The sequence below is a fragment of the Podarcis tiliguerta genome, assembly GCF_965153285.1.
Source record: "Podarcis tiliguerta genome assembly, chromosome: 4".
NCBI lineage: Eukaryota > Metazoa > Chordata > Lepidosauria > Squamata > Lacertidae > Podarcis > Podarcis tiliguerta.
Window position 1 is genome coordinate 57,238,955 of NC_139537.1, and position 18,796 is coordinate 57,257,750.

Genomic DNA, 18,796 nt, shown 5'->3' on the forward strand with positions numbered 1-18,796 from the left:
GCTCAAGGTCCTGAAGTAATTTGGAATTAACTGACGGTTATTTTCCACTACGTACATCCATTTCCTTCAAATAAGCTCTTTGGCCTCTGGGAAGGTGATAACAAGTAATGTTATCCTATTACTCTGGTCTTGGCAATGACTCAGTGATGGTCCTGTGGAATTCTCAAGTTAGGCAAAGATGAATGTATACTCCAGGGGGAAATTAGCAGTGGTATTTCATTTTGAACAACACTTAAAAACAAAGTAACCTAACATTACATACTGCAGCAAGCTTTGATAATCTTTTGGACTTTTATTAGTCTTACAGTGCCAATATATCAAAACTTGTTCATAACCTTTTGTTCCAGACAATAAAAAAGCAAGGCTCTGACAGAACCATTCTGCTCTGAGTAAAATACCAAGGCACCAAGAATTTAAAAATAGCTTTATTGCATACCAGGATCCCACCCCCCAAATGTTTTAAAAATAGCATTAATTTAAATGTAAACCATATTAAAAAAATATTTAATACTGCAATAAAATTGGGATTATTTACATGCACTGAACAAGTTGTCACCAGAGTCAGGATAACTGTTATGGACAACACATGGCTTCTCCATTCTTACTTTTTTTATAACATAGAAGTATTAAGAACTTCACAAGGTAATGGCATTGTTATACTCCAGGTGCAAAATATATCACATTGCCTATTAACAGCGTAAAATACACACATCCAAAACATTTATAGGCGAGGTTATGTGTTATATTATCTACTGCAAGGCAACAACCGTTTAAAAATAGTTAACCATATTTTGAAAAAATAAACATTCTGTATAAATCATTATGTTAGTTGGATTAATACGTGATCAATTCAGGAACAGCAACACACAAAAATCAAGCTAATAGGAAGCCTCACTTTTATAGGTTATATAATTGGAACCACCGCAACACAGGACTAAATTTATACATGAGATGAGGAAAATCTGAGATTCAACAGAAACTGGGGAGCTTCTCTTAGTGTGCATCATGCGTGCGTTCCTTGATCAGCAGCAACAGAAAGGCCAACAATAGAAGTAATCTTAACAATAGATTTGCCCCATCCCAAGTGATTTCTGTAAGTCAGATATGAGGCACTTTATCACAGGAATGATTCACTCTGGCTGTGCATCAAGGTGTTTTGAGGTAAAGTAAAAACAGAAGCATCTAGAGAGGCATATTATTAGGAACTTCCATCTATAAAGGTGCACAGAAGGAAACAGTCTGGCCTTGAAGGCTGTGCAGTCTCATTGCATTTATCTTTAGCAGATATTAAAGTGAGCCCTTTAGCAGCAGACACTGGAGATTTTCCCATCACAATGCACTAATTTAAAGTCAAGGGAAGCAAAGCTAAATATCTTGCTGGAGAATACAAGCATGTTCTATTTGCCACCCAGATCACAAAGCTGACTTTGCTGCTCTACAAGCTATGATTTCACAAGCTTTTTGGGGTAACCGGGGTGTGTGTGTGTGACATCTGACCAAGATTATACTAATAAATGCCTTGTTAACAGAGATATGAGATGGTTTTCCAGCAGAAAAAGGCAGGACTGACTGGAGATATTTTCATACCCGAAGCAGAAAGGTAAAATTATCCCCCTACCATGGTGGTTACTGCTGCCAAAAAGCAATGCACCTTGCTGGAACCCAAAAAAGGGATAGACACAGGCCCCTTCTTGCTCTGCAACAACGCTTCTGAAAAATACACACTGACACAAAGGGCCGCTTCTTGATTCTGTACTCACATTACCACTGTGGCACAGAATCCAGAGTCCAAAAACTGGGGAAATGGGTGCAAACACAAAATGGGAACACACAGGGAAGCAAGAAAGGAGATATAGTAGCCAGGAAAGAAAATAGGGTGTGGGGAGGAGAATGTGCACATGGGCCTACAGCTAATCACCCCATTTTTATTCTACTTAGTACACTTGGCGTAACCACACTTGGCATAACCTCGGTGACCTCAAGTTTAACACCATATGCACCTTGCGAGTTGGATCTAGACTTAAGACTCATTGAAGTCAGTGGAACTTCAGTCACAGCTGAGTCCCACTGATTCCACTGGCTCTGCTTCAAGCACAACTATGCTTGGATCCAACCCATTGTCAATAAAACACCTCCCACCAACATGGAAGCTGAAGAGAGTTGGGGGGGGGGGACCACGATTCTATTTTCTAACAGGTTCAACATTTTAAGCTTTCTTCCATTCATACGATATGCTAAATCCAAATCTGAAAGTGTGCCTGTACTGTTTTAACTTGAAGAATACATCAACCAGTCATTCCTAAAATATGTGTTAGCGCAAACTACTGTGACTGTGAGAGAATCACAAGTGTGCTGAGAGAAATAAGTTGTTAAAAGCGTTCCTTTGAGACAGTGGCCATGTCTTCTTGCCAACGACCCTGTGTGAGAGGCTAGTAATTTGCCCGCGGTTCTGCGCTGGGGGTGTAGTTTTGATCACTCTGATGCTCTTGTGTAAAACACACTGCTCTTGGGTCTCTGCATAATATTTATTTAATAACAGTGGATGAATGATCCAAATAACACCCATAATGCAGAAATGCAGTAGAGGAACCTGCCTTCAGAAGAGATTGCTTTCTGGGTAAATCTATGAGAATCACCACTATAGAATGCCTTCAATTTCAGCTTAGGAAAACAGGGGGCCAAGTATGAGAAGGTTGCCAGAGTCACTCTTGTCTGATTAGCCAGACTGAAATGCTTTAGGGCAGCACTGCACAATCTGCTGCCCATCAGATGTTTCCGACCACAACTCCCACCAGCCCCAGGCAGGCTGGTCAATTGTCAGTGATGATGGAACTTGTAATATGAAACACCTGGAAGACACCAGGTTACCGGGGGGGGGGGGGCGGGAATCACCCTCTTCTTACCTTCATGCACTATTCTAGTTCGCCATGAATGGCTCAAAACAATTGGTTTTAAGAGATAAATATGTACAGGCAAGGGTCCCCACCTTCACATTTCTCACTCATTTTCCTACCCCACCCCAATTGACAAATAAGAGCTGCTATTAAAAAGGGGGAAAAACCTGGTAAAGGGGTGGGCGAAGAGAAGCAGCACTTTCTCATCACTGCTTTTGGAATGAAGTTTCTGGTTTATAGATTTCTGGTGACTTAAGCATCACCTCTTACCTGCTTTTAAAAGCCAGCATGCATAAACAAGAGACCAGTCAGATCTTAACAGCATCTCTTTGAAGTGAAAAAGCACAGACGGGTCAGAATTGAGTATTATAACTAAAAAAACAATAGGCCATTTCATAGTGTGCAAAATATGAAATGAATACAAACGTGGAACAATTCATTGAACTGCAACAAATACTGATAAGGTATACTCCCACTGGTCATGGGATAATAAGTACACTGGGCTCTCAAGTCAACACACTTCCCACAGAAAGTAGGAAAGAGAGAGCTTCTGTACAGGGCTTATCACATCTTATGTCAATCACAGAAAAAGCTCCCTTCCCCTGTAATCTATTGTCTCTTAACCTTTACTCTGGCAGATAGGTTGTTATAGCTGCACTGAAGACAGGAACAAAATTAATTACTATCAGTATGTGTTTCTAGTTTGCATAATCGGAAAAATATATGTAGTACTATACGCCACCTCAGGAGCAGAGGCCTTTTTTTTTTTTTTTGCTGGAACCTACAATTAATCAGTAGTTTACCACATTTCTCACAACTGTACTAAGTGTTATTTGTCAAAACGTTTCAACCTTACTTAGGGCAATGTGCTCTCTTTGGCAGAGGCAGCTATCACCATTTATGCCAGCTGGCCTAACTGGTTTCTGTTAGGTGTGGCTTATAAAGTACAACAAGCAAAAGGACAAAAATTATTGGCAAGATCACTTTCAGCAATATAGGAAGACAGAAATTGCACCTCTGGAAGTATGCACAACCGTATCAAAGACTTGCATTGTTTCCAGGGTTGGGGGAATATGTGGAACAAAAGTAATCTGGGATGGGGAAGAGGAAGTGGTGTTAGCATTAAAAGGTAAAGGTACCCCTGCCTGTACGGGCCAGTCGTGTCCGACTCTAGGGTTGTGCGCCCATCTCACTTAAGAGGCTGGGGGCCAGCGCTGTCTGGAGACACTTCCGGGTCACGTGGCCAGCCGTTTACCTTCCCCCCAGTAAGCGGTCCCTATTTATCTACTTGCACCTGGGGGTGCTTTCGAACTGCTAGGTTGGCAGGCGACCGAACAGCGGGAGCGCACCCCGCCGCGGGGATTCGAACCGCCGACCTTTCGATTGGCAAGTCCTAGGCACTGAGGCTTTTACCCACAGCGCCACCCGCGTCCCTTGGCGTTAGCATTACCAATCTTTAAAATGTATAATTAAGCTGCAATAAAGTGCTAAAAAAGTATTAGGCTTCCCTCCTCATCCCCTTTAAAAGAATGGGCCCAGAATTCTCGCTGCTTCATTTAGTGGTAACAGGATTTACTGAAATGCTATTCACAATGTCTTCATATTGAGGCGGTGGATCCAAGTGATTTGCCGCTTCCTTTCTCCTCGGGCCATTTGCACCAGCCACTTCCTCATACGATGGCGGTGGGTCGTAATTTGACAGCCTGATTGATATTGAGTCTGAACGTCCGTCTGTGTAGCTCAGATATCCTGGAGAGTGTCCATTGCCTTCAAACATTTCTTCCTGGGGGGAATGAAGAATGCTGAGTGGCTGAGGAAGTGGACTGCTTCCATCTGCAACAGTTCTGTCAACTGCGGCTTCTCTGGTTCTGCTATGGGCATACATGGAACGTCTATGCATTTTCTTTCTTAACAGGCACCTCCATGTGATAAATATGATAAGGATAATGAAAAAGCCAATGATTAATGGAATCACAAGGTAAAATGGATACCAGTTATGTCCTCCATTGATTTCCCCATTGAGCCTCTTCGTGTAGTCCTTCCAGAACTCCATCTGAAAATATGACAGAAGAAAATAGGTTTTCTGAGAGGTCTTTCCCCTGTTTCTGATTGGAGAAATGAGAGGTTTTATGGCTGCACAAAAATACTGCTTCAGGAGTCAGCAAACAAGTATTCTGGCAGGTTTCCAGTATATGACCTCTTATCAACCAATTTTCATTTCAGTTCCATTAGACGCTCTTTTAACACTTGTGCACACATTTAAGAGTAATTATGTTCCTTTCTCATAATTGCAGGGAGAAGAGGTAGAAAAAAAGACACTATTTATCATATTGATATAAAACAGCAAAATATCTTCCTAATAATAATAATAATAATAATAATAATAATAATAATTTATTATTTATACCCTGCCCATCTGGCTGAGTTTCCCCAGCCACTCTGGGCGGCTTCTAATCAAATCTTAAAAATAATACAGCATTATTACATTACTTTGTGACATAGCACGGCTCATAAGAGCATAAGGACAATAATGAGCCCAGCATCCTGTTCTCCCAGTGGCCAACCAGAGGTCTGTGGGAAATAAGGGAGCAGAACATGAACACAAGAGACCATCTCCTCCCATGGTTTCCAGCACTGCTGCCTCCAACTGTGGAGATAGAGCACAGACATTGTAACGAGTAGGCATTGTCTCCTTCAGACACAAAATGTACTGTGGAGGCTGGTCCATGTCAGCAAATGGGCACTCCCCTACCAGCCCCAGTCTGCCTCAAACTGCCTGTCCTACATGCCTTCTTACTAACAACCAATACAAGGGACAGGGTGCAGTGGGTAGGCGGGACATTGGCTGCCAGTTTCCTCCTCCTTGGTTTGTTTCTCTGGTACGATTCAGCAGGGAGGATGGGGACAAAACCGTAATCAATTTGTCTGTCACTGGCTCTGATTCTACCTACTGTTGGCCTCTTGAGTTTCTACCCTACCTGGCCCAATGAGCACCAGCCACCACTAAATGTTTGTGAATACTGGGCAGTTTGGCACAGTATAGCAGTTCCCTCTTTCAGCTTGGACAGCTACTTGTAACATTCAAATTTCAATTTATGGCTCAAATGGCTCCACTTTCTATTGCCATAATATAAATCCAACAGTGAGTGAAATTATCTGAGAAACTAGGGTACAGAGATGTCACAAATTTATAGCTTATTCAGAAGTTAGTCCTGAGTTCAGTGGGATTCACTTTTACTCACTGAATTTAATGGGCCCAACCAAGTAAAACTTAGCTGAACACCACTCAATGATTCCATTACCCAAGTGCTTGAGATAAGAGAGACGGAGGCAAGAGTTTCTAGTAATCCAGGTTCTCTTTTTTTCTTGCTTTCAATTTGCTGCAGTTTTGAACTAACTTCTCGTTCAGAGATTAAAGGAAGTTTTGTGTTCATTATGTCGAAAAGAAATATAAACCAATCAGTATCATTAAAAAGAAAGTTAACCCAGGAAGCATACATTTACAACTGCATAGCTAACTTACCGTCTTCTCATCATTTTCAAAAGCTTCTCTTGCCTCTTCTCTGTTACAAATTTCTTCAAAGCATTCGCGTTCAATGTTTCCTTGCTTTAATTCCTCCAAAAACCCATTAGCCCGCGGATATCTTTTCAGGACAGAATTGGCTTTAGTCTCTGAGATGAACACTGCAAAAAAAAAAAAAAAAGAAAAAAAAAAGAAGAAGTCAGTGGCAATTTAAAACAGAAACAATAGGTTTTATTTATTTTATTTACCGTATTTTTCGCCCTATTGGACGCACCGGCCCATAGGACGCACCTAGTTTTCAGGGGGGGAAATCAGGGAAAAAAATACTATTTCCCCCCCGCAGCTCTGGGAGCAGCGGACAGGCTTCACGCAGCCTGTGCGCTACTCCAAGACCTTCTCCCTGCTTTTGTGGGAGGTGGGGGAATTCCCGCAAAAGCCCATAGGAGCCGTGCGCGACTCCTGCGGGCTTTTCGAGCAGGAGGGAGAAGGGACTGAAATGGCCAGTCAGTCCCTTCTCCCTCCTCGGGGAAAAGCCCCCAAGAGCAGCGCGCTCTTCAAAGGGTTCGTGGCTCCTGCTGCCTTTTCTACGAGGTGGGGGAATTCCCCCACCTCCTAGAAAAAGCAGCAGAAGCCAGGGAGCCCCTTTAAAGAGTGTGCGGCTTTTGCCTCCTTTTGCGGGAGGTGGGGGAATTCCCCCATCTCCCGCAAAAGCCCACAGGAGGGAGAAGGGACGGACTCAGCCAGCCAGTCCCTTCTCCCTCCTCGGGGAAAAGCCCCCAAGAGCAGCGCGCTCTTCAAAGGGTTCGTGGCTCCTGCTGCCTTTTCTACGAGGTGGGGGAATTCCCCCACCTCCTAGAAAAGGCAGCAGAAGCCGCAGAGCCCCTGTAAAGAGCGTGCGGCTTTTGCCTGCTTTTGCGGGAGGTGGGGGAATTCCCCCATCTCCCGCAAAAGCCCACAGGAGGGTTGGAGAGTAGTGGGATGGCGTCGCACGCCTTCCCGCTGCCCCCCATCCTCTGGGGCTGGCCATGGGGGAAGCGCTGCTTCCCCCCCCACCCCCGCCAGCCTCAATGCCGGGATGGAGAGTAGCAGGAAGGCGTCGCGCGCCTTCCTGCTGCCCCCCATCCTTTGGGGCTGGCGAGGGGGGAAGCGCTGCTTTCCCCCCCGCCAGCCTCAATGCCGGGATGGAGAGTAGCAGGAAGGCGTCGCGCGCCTTCCTGCTGCCCCCCATCCTCTGGGGCTGGTGAGGGGGGAAGCGCTGCTTTCCCCCCCGCCAGCCTCCAACCCGGGTTGGAGAGTAGCGGGAAGGCGTCGCGCGCCTTCCTGCTGCCCCCCATCCTTTGGGCTGGCGAGGGGGGAAGCGCTGCTTTCCCCCCCGCCAGCCTCAATGCCGGGATGGAGAGTAGCAGGAAGGCGTCGCGCGCCTTCCTGCTGCCCCCCATCCTCTGGGGCTGGTGAGGGGGAAGCGCTGCTTTCCCCCCCGCCAGCCTCAATGCCGGGATGGAGAGTAGCAGGAAGGCGTCGCGCGCCTTCCTGCTGCCCCCCATCCTTTGGGGCTGGTGAGGAGAGAAGCGCTGCTTTTCCCCCCGCCAGCCTCAATGCCGGGATGGAGAGTAGCAGGAAGGCGTTGTGCGCCTTCCTGCTGCCCCCCATCCTCTGGAGCTGGCAATGGGGGAAGCGCTGCTTTCCCCCACCGCCAGCCTCAAAGAGCAGACTCTCCTGGCTTCAGCGGAAGCAACGCAAAGCCTCCGGAGCGCAGGCTTCGGAGGCTTCACGTTGCTATCGCTGAAGCCAATGAGCCTGCATTCGCCCCATAAGACGCACACACATTTCCCCTTCATTTTTGGAGGAGAAAAAGTGCGTCTTATAGGGCGAAAAATACGGTAATTCAGGATAATTCTTTTTCAAAGGTAAGAATATGTAAACTTATTTCTAAATAAAGCACGTGTGGGGAGTGATTATATGATTATCATTTTTAACTGTCCCAAGCACAAGAACCTGGAGCAGTTAACAACATTTCAAACATTACCAAGCCAGGTGAACAGGACATTCAATGCATTTTAAGTGTCAACCTCATCTCATCCCTGTAAGATTTGAACATGTTTGAATTGTCAGCACAGAAACAATCCAGCTTCCGAGGCTGGAATATAATAGCAGAAGAAGGGATGATAAATGATTTGTGGCTTTTACAGATCAAGTCAAAACCCAAGTTTTTAAATACACATCTTGTAGTGCCCAGATTCAAGGTTCGTTCAGCTGCCACAAGTCCTCTGCATGTGCCAGATGACCATGAGCTCTTATTGGGCTTTTAAGGTTACGCCAAACCTGCTGTGCATGATCTGATTTGTGGAAGCCTACTCAGTGCCCCTAATGGATATGCAGTTTAATCTAGGGATGGATTCTTGTGATTTCCCCACTACAGGTACTTCACATGAGCCCTTTTGTGCTAGAGTTAATACTTGACTCCTGTCAGACAGTGACGATTCTTTATTGGGGTGGAGAAAAGGAAGGATCTAATAGCTGACATAACAGCAGATATAGGCATGGAAAGGAGACAATGCCCCTTGCTCCAACACACATACTCTGACACCAAAGATCCTGGCAGGGCATTACACACTCTTCCAAGTGAAAACACAAACTACTAGAACATGCACACAAACTTACCACCATCCATGTTTAACATTGCTGTCTGGAGAGGTCAGCTGTAACATAAAAAAAGAAGGCACCCATTGTTAAATGTGAGGAACATCTCTTATTCGAAGACGTACAGTGGTGCCCCGCAAGACAAATGCCTCGCAAGACGGAAAACCCGCTAGACGAAAGGGTTTTCCGTTCTGGAGGTGCTTCGCAGGACAAATTTCTCTATGGGCTTGCTTCGCAAGACGAAAATGTCTTGCGATTCCTGGGGGTTTTTTTTCCGCTCCTTAGTGCCTTTTTCTAAGCACTAAGCTGCTAATAGCCTTTTTTCTTAGCACTAAGCTGCTAATAGCCTTTTTTCTTAGCACTAAGCTGCTAATAGCCTTTTAGCAGCTAATCCGCTAATCCCTTAAGCCTTTAATAGCCACTAATAGCCGCTAAACCGCTAATAGCGCTAATCTGCTAATGGGCTTGCTTCGTAAGACGAAAAAACCGCTAGACGAAGAGACTCACGGAATGGATTCTTTTCGTCTTGCGAGGCACCACTGTATATAAAAATGATTAAATGTTGTCAAGTTGATGGCCAGCAAAGTTTGAAAAGAGAAGCAGCTTTGTTGTTCAACTCCAGTATCTTGTTTAGTAGCACTAAACACAAAAACTGTATTTTTATTTAGAATAATTAATATAGTGATCATCATTAACAAAGACTGGGACTGGTAGAGAAGTTCTACTAGGTGCATAAAGCACAGGAACTTTACACAAAGGTTAGGCAATGACCGTTCATTCCTTTCAAAACATGGGAAACCTTTTTGTTTTCATGATTTTGAATACATGAACCACATTGGCAGGATGCAGACAACAGGAGTGCTAGGTCTGGATGGGGGTTGGGGTATTCAAATTCAAACTTCTGCTCAACCATAGAGCTCATCAGCTTTTTAGAGGCTTTAAAGAGTGCTTCTCTTAATGTTTTAATTTTGCTTACTTTCTGGAGCATTAAAGATATAAATCACTTTCTGGCGTTTACTTTCTGGAGCATTAAAGATATAAATCTTGAACTAATTTATGGCCTTGGACAATACAATATTCCAGTCTTATCCATCTCACATGGCTGCTTGGAGGACAGTAATCTGGTTTGTACACTGGAAATACTGCAGACTTGGGCTTAAATGAAAACCAGTTTCACAAAGCGCTGTTCCCATTCAAAGGAAGGCAAGAACGCACATGGCTCAGCATTGTGCGAAACACATGCCTTTCTCCCACATGAGATTTGTGGATATGGGAGCAGCCCATGAGAGAAGCTGAGGAATGCAGCTCAGTTTTTCCTGGTTGCGCTTTCACATGTTGCTCTCCAGAGAAGATCTAAGCATGCCCTTCACTATAGTGTAAACAAATATCTTGAACAGAAGTAAATAAATAGTGTTCTTGAAGGTAATGAATTGCAATGCCGATACATAAATTTAGGGGATATGTGGGTAATGAAACAGGCTAGACAGCATCTGGAGTGCATATGGCATACTGTGGTCTAGTGGTTAGAGCAGCCTCTCTCAACCTTGGGTCTCTAGATGTTGTTGGACCAAAACTCCCATCATCCCTAGCTAGCAGGCTCAGTAGTCAGGGGTGATGGGAGCTGTAGTCCAACAACATCTGGGGGACCCTAAGGTTAAGAAAGGCTGGGTTAGAGTTTTAGACTAGGACCTGGGAGATCAGGGTTCAAATCCCCACTTTAGTTAATTGTTAAATCCCATCCAAATAAACCACCCATCAGAAGTACACCCCATTTTGTCAGGACTACATTTGTTTGCTGGCTCTTATTCTCATTACTCATCCTAGAGAACTCTCTGCCTTGCTTAAACCAGCTTTTAAAAAGTTCAGCGTCATCAAGCATACAGACAACACCCAACTCCTCAGATGACCTCACTCAGCAGTTTCACACAGAAGTTAAAAAGAATGGGACACAGAATCGGAGCCTGTGGCATCTCATGGCAGACATGCCTCAGGGCCAAACAGTTGTCCCTCAGTGCTCCCTTTTAGAAATCAGGCACGCAGGTAGGAGCAGAACCACCTGAACATCATATGGTAAACGTGAAGAGTCTATCCAAAAGGATATTGTAGTCAATGACATCAAAAGCCACTCCCTGAAGGGTCCAGGAGAATTAACACGGTTGTACTCCTAGTATTGTTTTTTCCGGCATCAGGAGGCATAGGCTTTCTGAAACAGCAATAAAAGCAATTTCTAATGACAAACCCAGGTTTGAAGCTAGATTTAAATGAATCTACATTTAGAAAGCATTAGAAAATTATTTGACGACAACAAAAAGACCCTGTCTGCCCTTTTTATTGAAACAATGCATTTTAACTGGAATTTAAGGATACCTTAAAAGGATACCTTGAAAGACCTACATTGCTTCCAGTACGTTTCTGAGCACAATTCAAAGTGTTGGTGCTGACCTTTAAAGCCCTAAATGGCCTTGGCCCAGTATACTTGAAGGAGCGTCTCCACCCTCATCGTTCTGCCCAGACACTGAGGCCCAGCACCGAGGGCCTTCTGGCAGTTCCCTCCCTGCCAGAGATGAGGTTACAGGAAACCAGGAAGAGGGCCTTCTTGGTAGTGGCGCCTGCCCTGTGGAACGCCCTTCCATCAGATGTCAAATAAACAACTATCTGACGCTTAGAAGGCATCTGAAGGCAGCCCTGTTTAGGGAAGCTTTTAATGTTTGATGGACTATTGTATTTTAATATTTTGTTGGAAGCAACTCAGAGAGGCTGGGGAAACGCACCCAGATGGGTGGGGTATAAATTATTATTATTATTATTATTATTATTATTATTATTATACCTCCCTTTTTGGAGGAGTATTAAGAGTTTGGCCTGAAAAGCAGCAAGCGTCCTAAGTAATGCACATCTAGAACATGGAAATCCTCTATCTTCTTTTTAAAACCTGGACGCCACTCAATAGAATGAAGCAACAATTCACTGCAAGGAATTTCAGTACTGCACACCAACATAATAAAACTAGATAAATCACAATTAAACAAAAACCACAACCATCAATTTGACATTAAACTCCAGCAAAATCATGAGCAAAAATGCACATCTTTAACTGGCACAAGAAGTTCAACAGCACCGGTGCCAGCTGTATCTCAGAGAGGAAAGTATTCCAAAACTGGGATCCCACCAATGAGAAGGTAGTGCCCTGTACTACACTAAGCAAATTTTAGTTAATGGTGGTACTGGCAGGAGCATTATTTATTGTCATACATTGTGTATAAGCTTCTTTGTGTAAATCATTACTATCGAGTGTCTACAACATGGGTAGGCAAACTAAGGCCCGGGGGACAGATCCGGCCCAATCGCCTTCTCAATCCGGCCCATGGACTGTCCAGGAATCAGTGTGTTTTTACATGAGTAGAATGTGTCCTTTTATTTAAAATGCATCTCTGGGTTATTTGTGGGGCATAGGAATTCGTTCACCTCCCCCCAAAAATATAGTCCAGCCCCCCACAAAGTCTAATTGCATTGTATTTACAATGCATCTCCCCACCCCTCAAGAGAGCTAGAATTCAAAACCCAGCCTTTTCCCCCAAACTATACAGCAAATGCCAATGACAAGTTTCCCTATCTGATAAGGTACATGTTTTGTTTTTTAAAAAATCAATACAACAGAGTCGTTTTGTGCATGTATACAAGACATGTGAGTTTTATGAAGCAACTTGTGGGTGTTTAGAGAACTGCATGAAATTATTGTGGGGTGCAGAGTATTCTGCAAAGCTTGCTCCTGGCTGGTTTGAGGGAGGGCAAATCCCACAAACACACACGGACATTCCTCTTAGTAGTCAACACTGAAAGGTGTTGCAAGTACTGCTGAGGAGGGAGAGATATGGCTAATCTAATCTTGGGAGTGTCTGCAATGTGCGTATGGCATGGTTCAAGTCTCTTTTTCTTAGCCATATTTTTAGTCTACTCTTCATGCAAAGGTACAGAAATGTGTAGAATAAAAAGCAGAATAAAAAATAACCAAGCAGCAGCAACAATAAAAATAGAATTCAATATAGCAATGTTACATGCCATACAAGGTTATGGTGCCAGATGAAAGTCAAAGAACCTAAGAGCCCTGCAGGACCAGGTCAAAGACCCACCTAGTCCAGCATCCAACCAGATGCTTATGGGAAACTGGCAAGCAGATCCAGAACACAGCAACACTCTTGCCGCATGTGATTTCCAGCAACTGGTATTTGGAAGAATACTGCCTCTGACTGTGGAGGTAGAACATAGCCATAATTCACGACTAACAACCATTAATAACTTTATCCTCCATGAATAATTCTAATCCTCACTGAAAGCCACCCAAGTTGGTGACCATCCTGTGACAGTGAATCCCATAATTTAACTACGTGCTACATACTCACTTTTCTCTGTCTGAGCTAACTGTCCTAGAAATGATATCACTCATATCTGAACCAAGGCACTAGGATATTTTAAAACATATTATACAACGGCCCCAATCCAAAGTTAGCCATACTATTGAATCCCACTGATAATTTGTCCAATGGAAATAGTCATAAGTAACTTCTTTTGACCTCAGCAATAGGGCTGGATTGTGGGTCAGATAACAGAACTCTGTATGCTACTCATTTATTAAATAGATATGTAAGTAAGTAAGTAAGTAAGTAAGTAAAAGGTTAGCAAAATGCTTCCAGCACAATATGATGTTTTAGTAATGCGCCTTCCGAGGTAAAAAAGGAAATATTTATGGATAATGGCCATTGGACTGCAGGGATAGGGCTTTCCCCAATGTCAGCATTGAATTTTATATTAGAAAATATTGTTATTTAGAATGTACCTTATAACAACATAACATTTGGAAGTGGAGCTTGAGGGTGTATGATTTTGAATAAGTTACAGATTTTATATTGTATGTGTCCGGAGACATATCTGCACACAATCATATGCATTACTATGTAAACCTAATTCACTTGGGGGGTTCTTGGGATGTCTTGTAGCCTAGATGCCCCATGAAGTTGCTATTTCATAAGGCAGTATGTACACATACAAGCCCACCTCCTGCATCTGACTAGGTGTGAACACAAAATAGGTAAAACGGCCAGAAATCTCGGACTACAAAAGTTGCAATCCTTTACCTACTTACTGAGAGTAAGCCCTGTTGAACTCAACTGATCTTATTTCAGAGTATATGTTTATAGAATTGTACTGTAAAATACACAGCTATTATCCTATCATTGGAAATCTGGAGCTAAAACATTTCAAGCAGTGCAGGGCTAGGAAGCCTAGGGTCACTTTACATCATGGAAAAATGGCATTGCTTCAAAGCAGGAAAGTGCATGCATCATCTGCACTCTGCTGCTGTGGGAAATTCCTAATGCGTGCAGTGGCCACAACTGAGATGCAATTATGTCTGATGAGCTGCAACTCTGCCCACACAGCCCTGTGACATGTCACTCTTAGGTTTTGTCTGGGGAGGCTGTAATTCAGTGGTACAGCATCTGTCTTTCATGCAGAAAGTCTCAGGTTCAATCCGCAGCATCTCCAGGTGTCTTCTGAGAGAAACGTGCCTGAAATTCTGGAAAGCTGCTGGCATCGGTGTAGCTCATACTGAGCTAGATGGACCAATAAGTCTGACTCCTATAAGGAATGTTTCCTGTTTCCTGTGTCTTTCCCCACACCATAATCATCATTATCATCTATACAACATGCAACACTATCAAGACCTTCACATGCCTGATCGGTCATCCTTTGCTACATTTGGAGCTAAAGAAATCGCTTTGAACTTTTGTTGAAACTGTCAAGTACAGGCTCAGAGGACTACAAATATTGCTGCTCCTGCTAATTTACTAATGATTTCTTCTATGGCAGGCATTTGAAAATGTTTACTTGTTCACTTCTCTTAGGTCCAAGCATATTATCTGGTCTTTGCCAGGATGGTCCATTGATTTGACCCACTTTGTAGATAACTTACCGGTAATTGTCATCTTCAGTTTTCCTATATTATTCAGTTCCTTTTAAACTTTACATATTAGTGCCACTGGAACCCTGAGATCCATGAATTACAGGAAGGCACCTAGTACTTCCTTGAGACTTATTATTTTAGTCTGTATTGGCATTCCATTGATTTTCCAGGTCTGTTTCTATTAAGGACTCTTTATGCCATTTTTAAAGTTAGTCATGACCTTTAGAACTTTCATTCACTGTTTCCCAAATTTACATATGTGTGCTATTTCAAAAGTGTCTATGCTTTCTTAACTCGTTCCAGTAAAAATCAAACTGCTGAAATATTTAAAAACAACCTGCAAAATTCTAATACTCCGCAGGCAACAAAAGTCATTCTGGTCAACAATGCAAACTGCAAAAACAGCTTACTAAGCAAAACGTTAAAGCCATAGTCAGGAAGCAGAAGTTTCCTGTTTAAAAGCCATCCACTGGGCTTTGTGTTCAACAACTACTGTCTGTTGAAGTCAACCCCAGGATATTGATTGCTGATGCATTTGACAGATAGCAATTGTTGAACACAATTGCATTCTTTCCTTTATTCTTTCCTTTACCAAGATTATCACCAGAGGCCCTCCTCCGTGTGCATAGGGTAGAATACCCTGTCCAAGCAGTTCTCCCCCTTTCCAATTGTATTTCACAGCAACCCTGAGGGGTAGGTTAAGCCAAGCTCAAGGTCACCCAGTGAACTTCAAGGCCAATGGAGAATTTGAACCCTGATCTCCCAGATCCTAGGCCAACACACTAACCACTACACCATGCGGGTTCTCAAATATTTGTGTGCTAGCATCTAAACAGCTGAGGATATTAACATGTGTTATCTATGCATTTTAAACCCCATTTCACACTAAAATATCTGCATAAGTAGGGTCAGCCTACTTATGTGTACTTCAAAACAGAAGGAGACTAAATACATGCATGTACCTTTCATATTTAATGCACAGGTCTGTGCTTGGGCCCTCACATAGCCAAATCAAAACATGTGAGATCTGTGCCATCACCAAACACACACATCCAACGCAGCCGCAAAATTCGAAGTCTCAGACAAGAAACTTTAAAAAGAACATTTGGTTCTGCATTGCTAGCGCAAGCAGAGATATATTAGACACCAAGTAACCAAACACAGCCACTTGGCAGCGCACATGCTTTCTGCAGCATACTTTGAAGTACAATACCTTCTTTTTGTAAAAACCGCATGGCAGGTCAAAGATGCCTATGACACAGAAAGGGCTGTAGGAGGTCAAAGCTCATTGCAGAAAAACAAAGATAGTGCAGAGCAATTTCCTGATAAATTAAAAACGGGTGAGACTGCAAAGCGAGTGCTTGATGCTGCGAAAGGCAGGGAGGTGGTGGGGGACATAAGGTTACTTCGTGCAGAGAAGCCATTTCACAGGGAGGAAGCAGGCAGCTGCCTGTGATCCGAAAGCGAGGAGGACAGGCCATACTCTCCCCCTTCCGATTCACGTCAAACGCTCTTTTGGAGTACTTGGAGCCAGCTCCCTTCTCGGGACGCAAATCTCAGAACTACTTTTGTCTTAAAGGAATTAGATCACTTGCTCCTAAAACTTCCCATCATCTCGGCTTCCGAAAACAAAAAAACCAAATCGGACAATGGCGCCTCTCCCAAACTCGGGCTACGACCCTCTGAAATAAGTCCTGCCGGGCACAAAACATCAGCCCACAACAAAGCAAACTCCCTGCGCCCTGATCAACATCTGGCTGGCTGACATCCAGCCAGCCAGCCACCTACCAAGCAACTCCTGCGGCAGGCAGGAAGGAGACCTCCCCTTTCCAACAGCGAGGATCACCGGATACAGGAGGAGGGGGCGCCCGGAGAGCTGCCCAAAGGAAACCCCGCTTCGTTATTGCCAGCAGCAGCAGCACCCCCGCGGCCCCTACCCAGGGAAGAAGAGCCAGGCTCCGGGACTTCTCTGGCCAGCTCATCTCCCGCCGCCACCTTCCCAAAGCCGTTCCCAGAGCCAAACAACTCCCTCACTTTAGGGTGAACCCCGACGGCGGCGCCCAGCCGAAGTCATCTCCCCCCCCCCCCGGTAGTCGCCAGGGCCCTTCCTCCCCCCGCCAGGCGCCGGGAAGCGGCCCAGGAGCCACGAACCTCTCCGCGGCAAGAGCGCGCCGCAGCCTCCCTCCTTCCCTCCGACAGCCGCGGCGAACTTCCCGGCGCTGCAGCGCTCCCAGTTCAGAAAGGCGCATGCAGCGCAGGCGCAACGCGCGCCTGACAACACCCCCGCGACGTTAGGAAAGCTGGGAAAAAAGGAAAGCGGCGCGCGGGGGCGGGGAGACCCTCGCCCCTCCTACGACAATGGCTCTCTAATCCGGTGTTGCTTCTTTCCTCTGTGGGGACACAGCCAATTCGCTGGAGGCCAAAGGCTTGGCTCTGTGCGTCCCAGCTACTAGCCGAAGCAACCCTTCTCAACCAAGAGAGGCAGGCCTTCCGTGGAGAAAGCAGTGGGCATGCCGAAGGAACGCCTGGCTTCCATATGCTACTAACTTCGGCTTGCTCACTCCGATCTTGGCGCCGAAATGTCTGCTCCCATGGCTTAGCTCCCTAAACGGCGTGACCTGGCAAGGGAACATACAGCATATTTGATTCCCCCCCCCCCCGCCTTTAAATGTTAAGCCCGCGGGAACGTCCATAGCTACGAATATTCACCACCCACTTGAGGCATCCTCACCCAAACTTTTCTTGCTATGGGCCCGTTGCAGCTTTTTCTCTACTGCCCCATGGTGCACGGACACCAGACTTCGGAAAAGCAAGGAGGCTGTGCAGAAAACCTCTACCAGATTTGAAGGTTTCCTTCGACCTTATTTGTCGTGAGAAAAATAGCTGGCTGCGTATTTATTATTGGACAGTTAATGATTGTGGGCCCCGCCCCCAGTAAATGAACAATAAATATACGATCGACAATGTATCCTTAAGCACACAAAAACATTTATTGTTTGTCACATACCAGGAAAACATTATGGGTGGAACTCAACCAAGTTTTACTTGCTGGATCTATTGAAGTTACGTTTGTTAACTTCAAAGGGTCTATAGCTGTCGTGGGAAATGGACTGTGAGGGGCTTAATAGACTCTTTAATGCTTCACACACAGATTGCTTTAACATCTAGCTTTTGTTTTTGAAATAAATTAGATATTTCAACACCTTCCCTTGTCTGGTCCATTAAATGTGTCTCTTCAGTTCCAGCACCAGAGCAGCAAGTGAGATCTTGTCAAAATTCCCCATAATATTGCAGCAGAAACTATGAAAAGCAGAATTAAACTTTGCTGTTACGTTTTTTGCACATATGTACCAGTTTGGTTTTATCAAGTACAAACCTATGTACACATTGCTATTTAGTCCAGCTCCAGTGCAGCCCCACTGTAGCTGTTTGATGTTGAGTACACATGACATTATCTGCAGTCTATATCTGCTTCCATATTGGCACCCATGGTGGGTTTGCTCGCACTTTCTGGGCACAGTTTCTTAAGGAAATTACAATCGTTATTGGCCATTCACTGGTATTAGATCCCAAACTGGCTTCTATTTTGTCATAAATTAATGCTGACCTGGCTTTAAAACGTTTGGTAATTTTCCTTTTAGTTAGACTGGGTATGACATGGGCATGGGATATGTTTCTGTTATTAATGTGAATTACTGGTATAAGAAGCTTTGTTATAAGAAGTTCTGATGGTACTGCAAACCATTGGAGTTAATCACACATCCACACACACAAAATTCA

At 44.4% G+C, this 18,796-nt stretch overlaps 1 protein-coding gene across 1 annotated transcript; it reads right to left on the reverse strand.

The window, feature by feature from the left end:
• Positions 1-272: 272 nt before the first annotated feature.
• On the reverse strand, positions 273-17,185 carry PRRG1 (proline rich and Gla domain 1). Its single transcript, XM_083438953.1, has 6 exons — positions 17,164-17,185; positions 16,230-16,300; positions 9,079-9,116; positions 6,418-6,578; positions 4,334-4,947; positions 273-4,009 (listed from the first exon to the last, which is right to left on the reverse strand). The coding sequence occupies exons 3-5, from the start codon at positions 9,095-9,097 to the stop codon at positions 4,447-4,449; spliced, it is 681 nt and encodes a 226-aa protein (XP_083295079.1). The 5' UTR covers positions 9,098-9,116; positions 16,230-16,300; positions 17,164-17,185; the 3' UTR covers positions 273-4,009; positions 4,334-4,446.
• Positions 17,186-18,796: the final 1,611 nt, after the last annotated feature.

What these genes read in the sequence shown, in the direction of transcription:
- PRRG1 (XM_083438953.1), bottom strand. An exon ending in TTGAAAATGATGAGAAGACG is followed by an intron (nt 4,948 to 6,417) that starts GTAAGTTAGCTA and finishes TCATATTTTCAG; the next exon opens with ATGGAGTTCTGGAAGGACTA.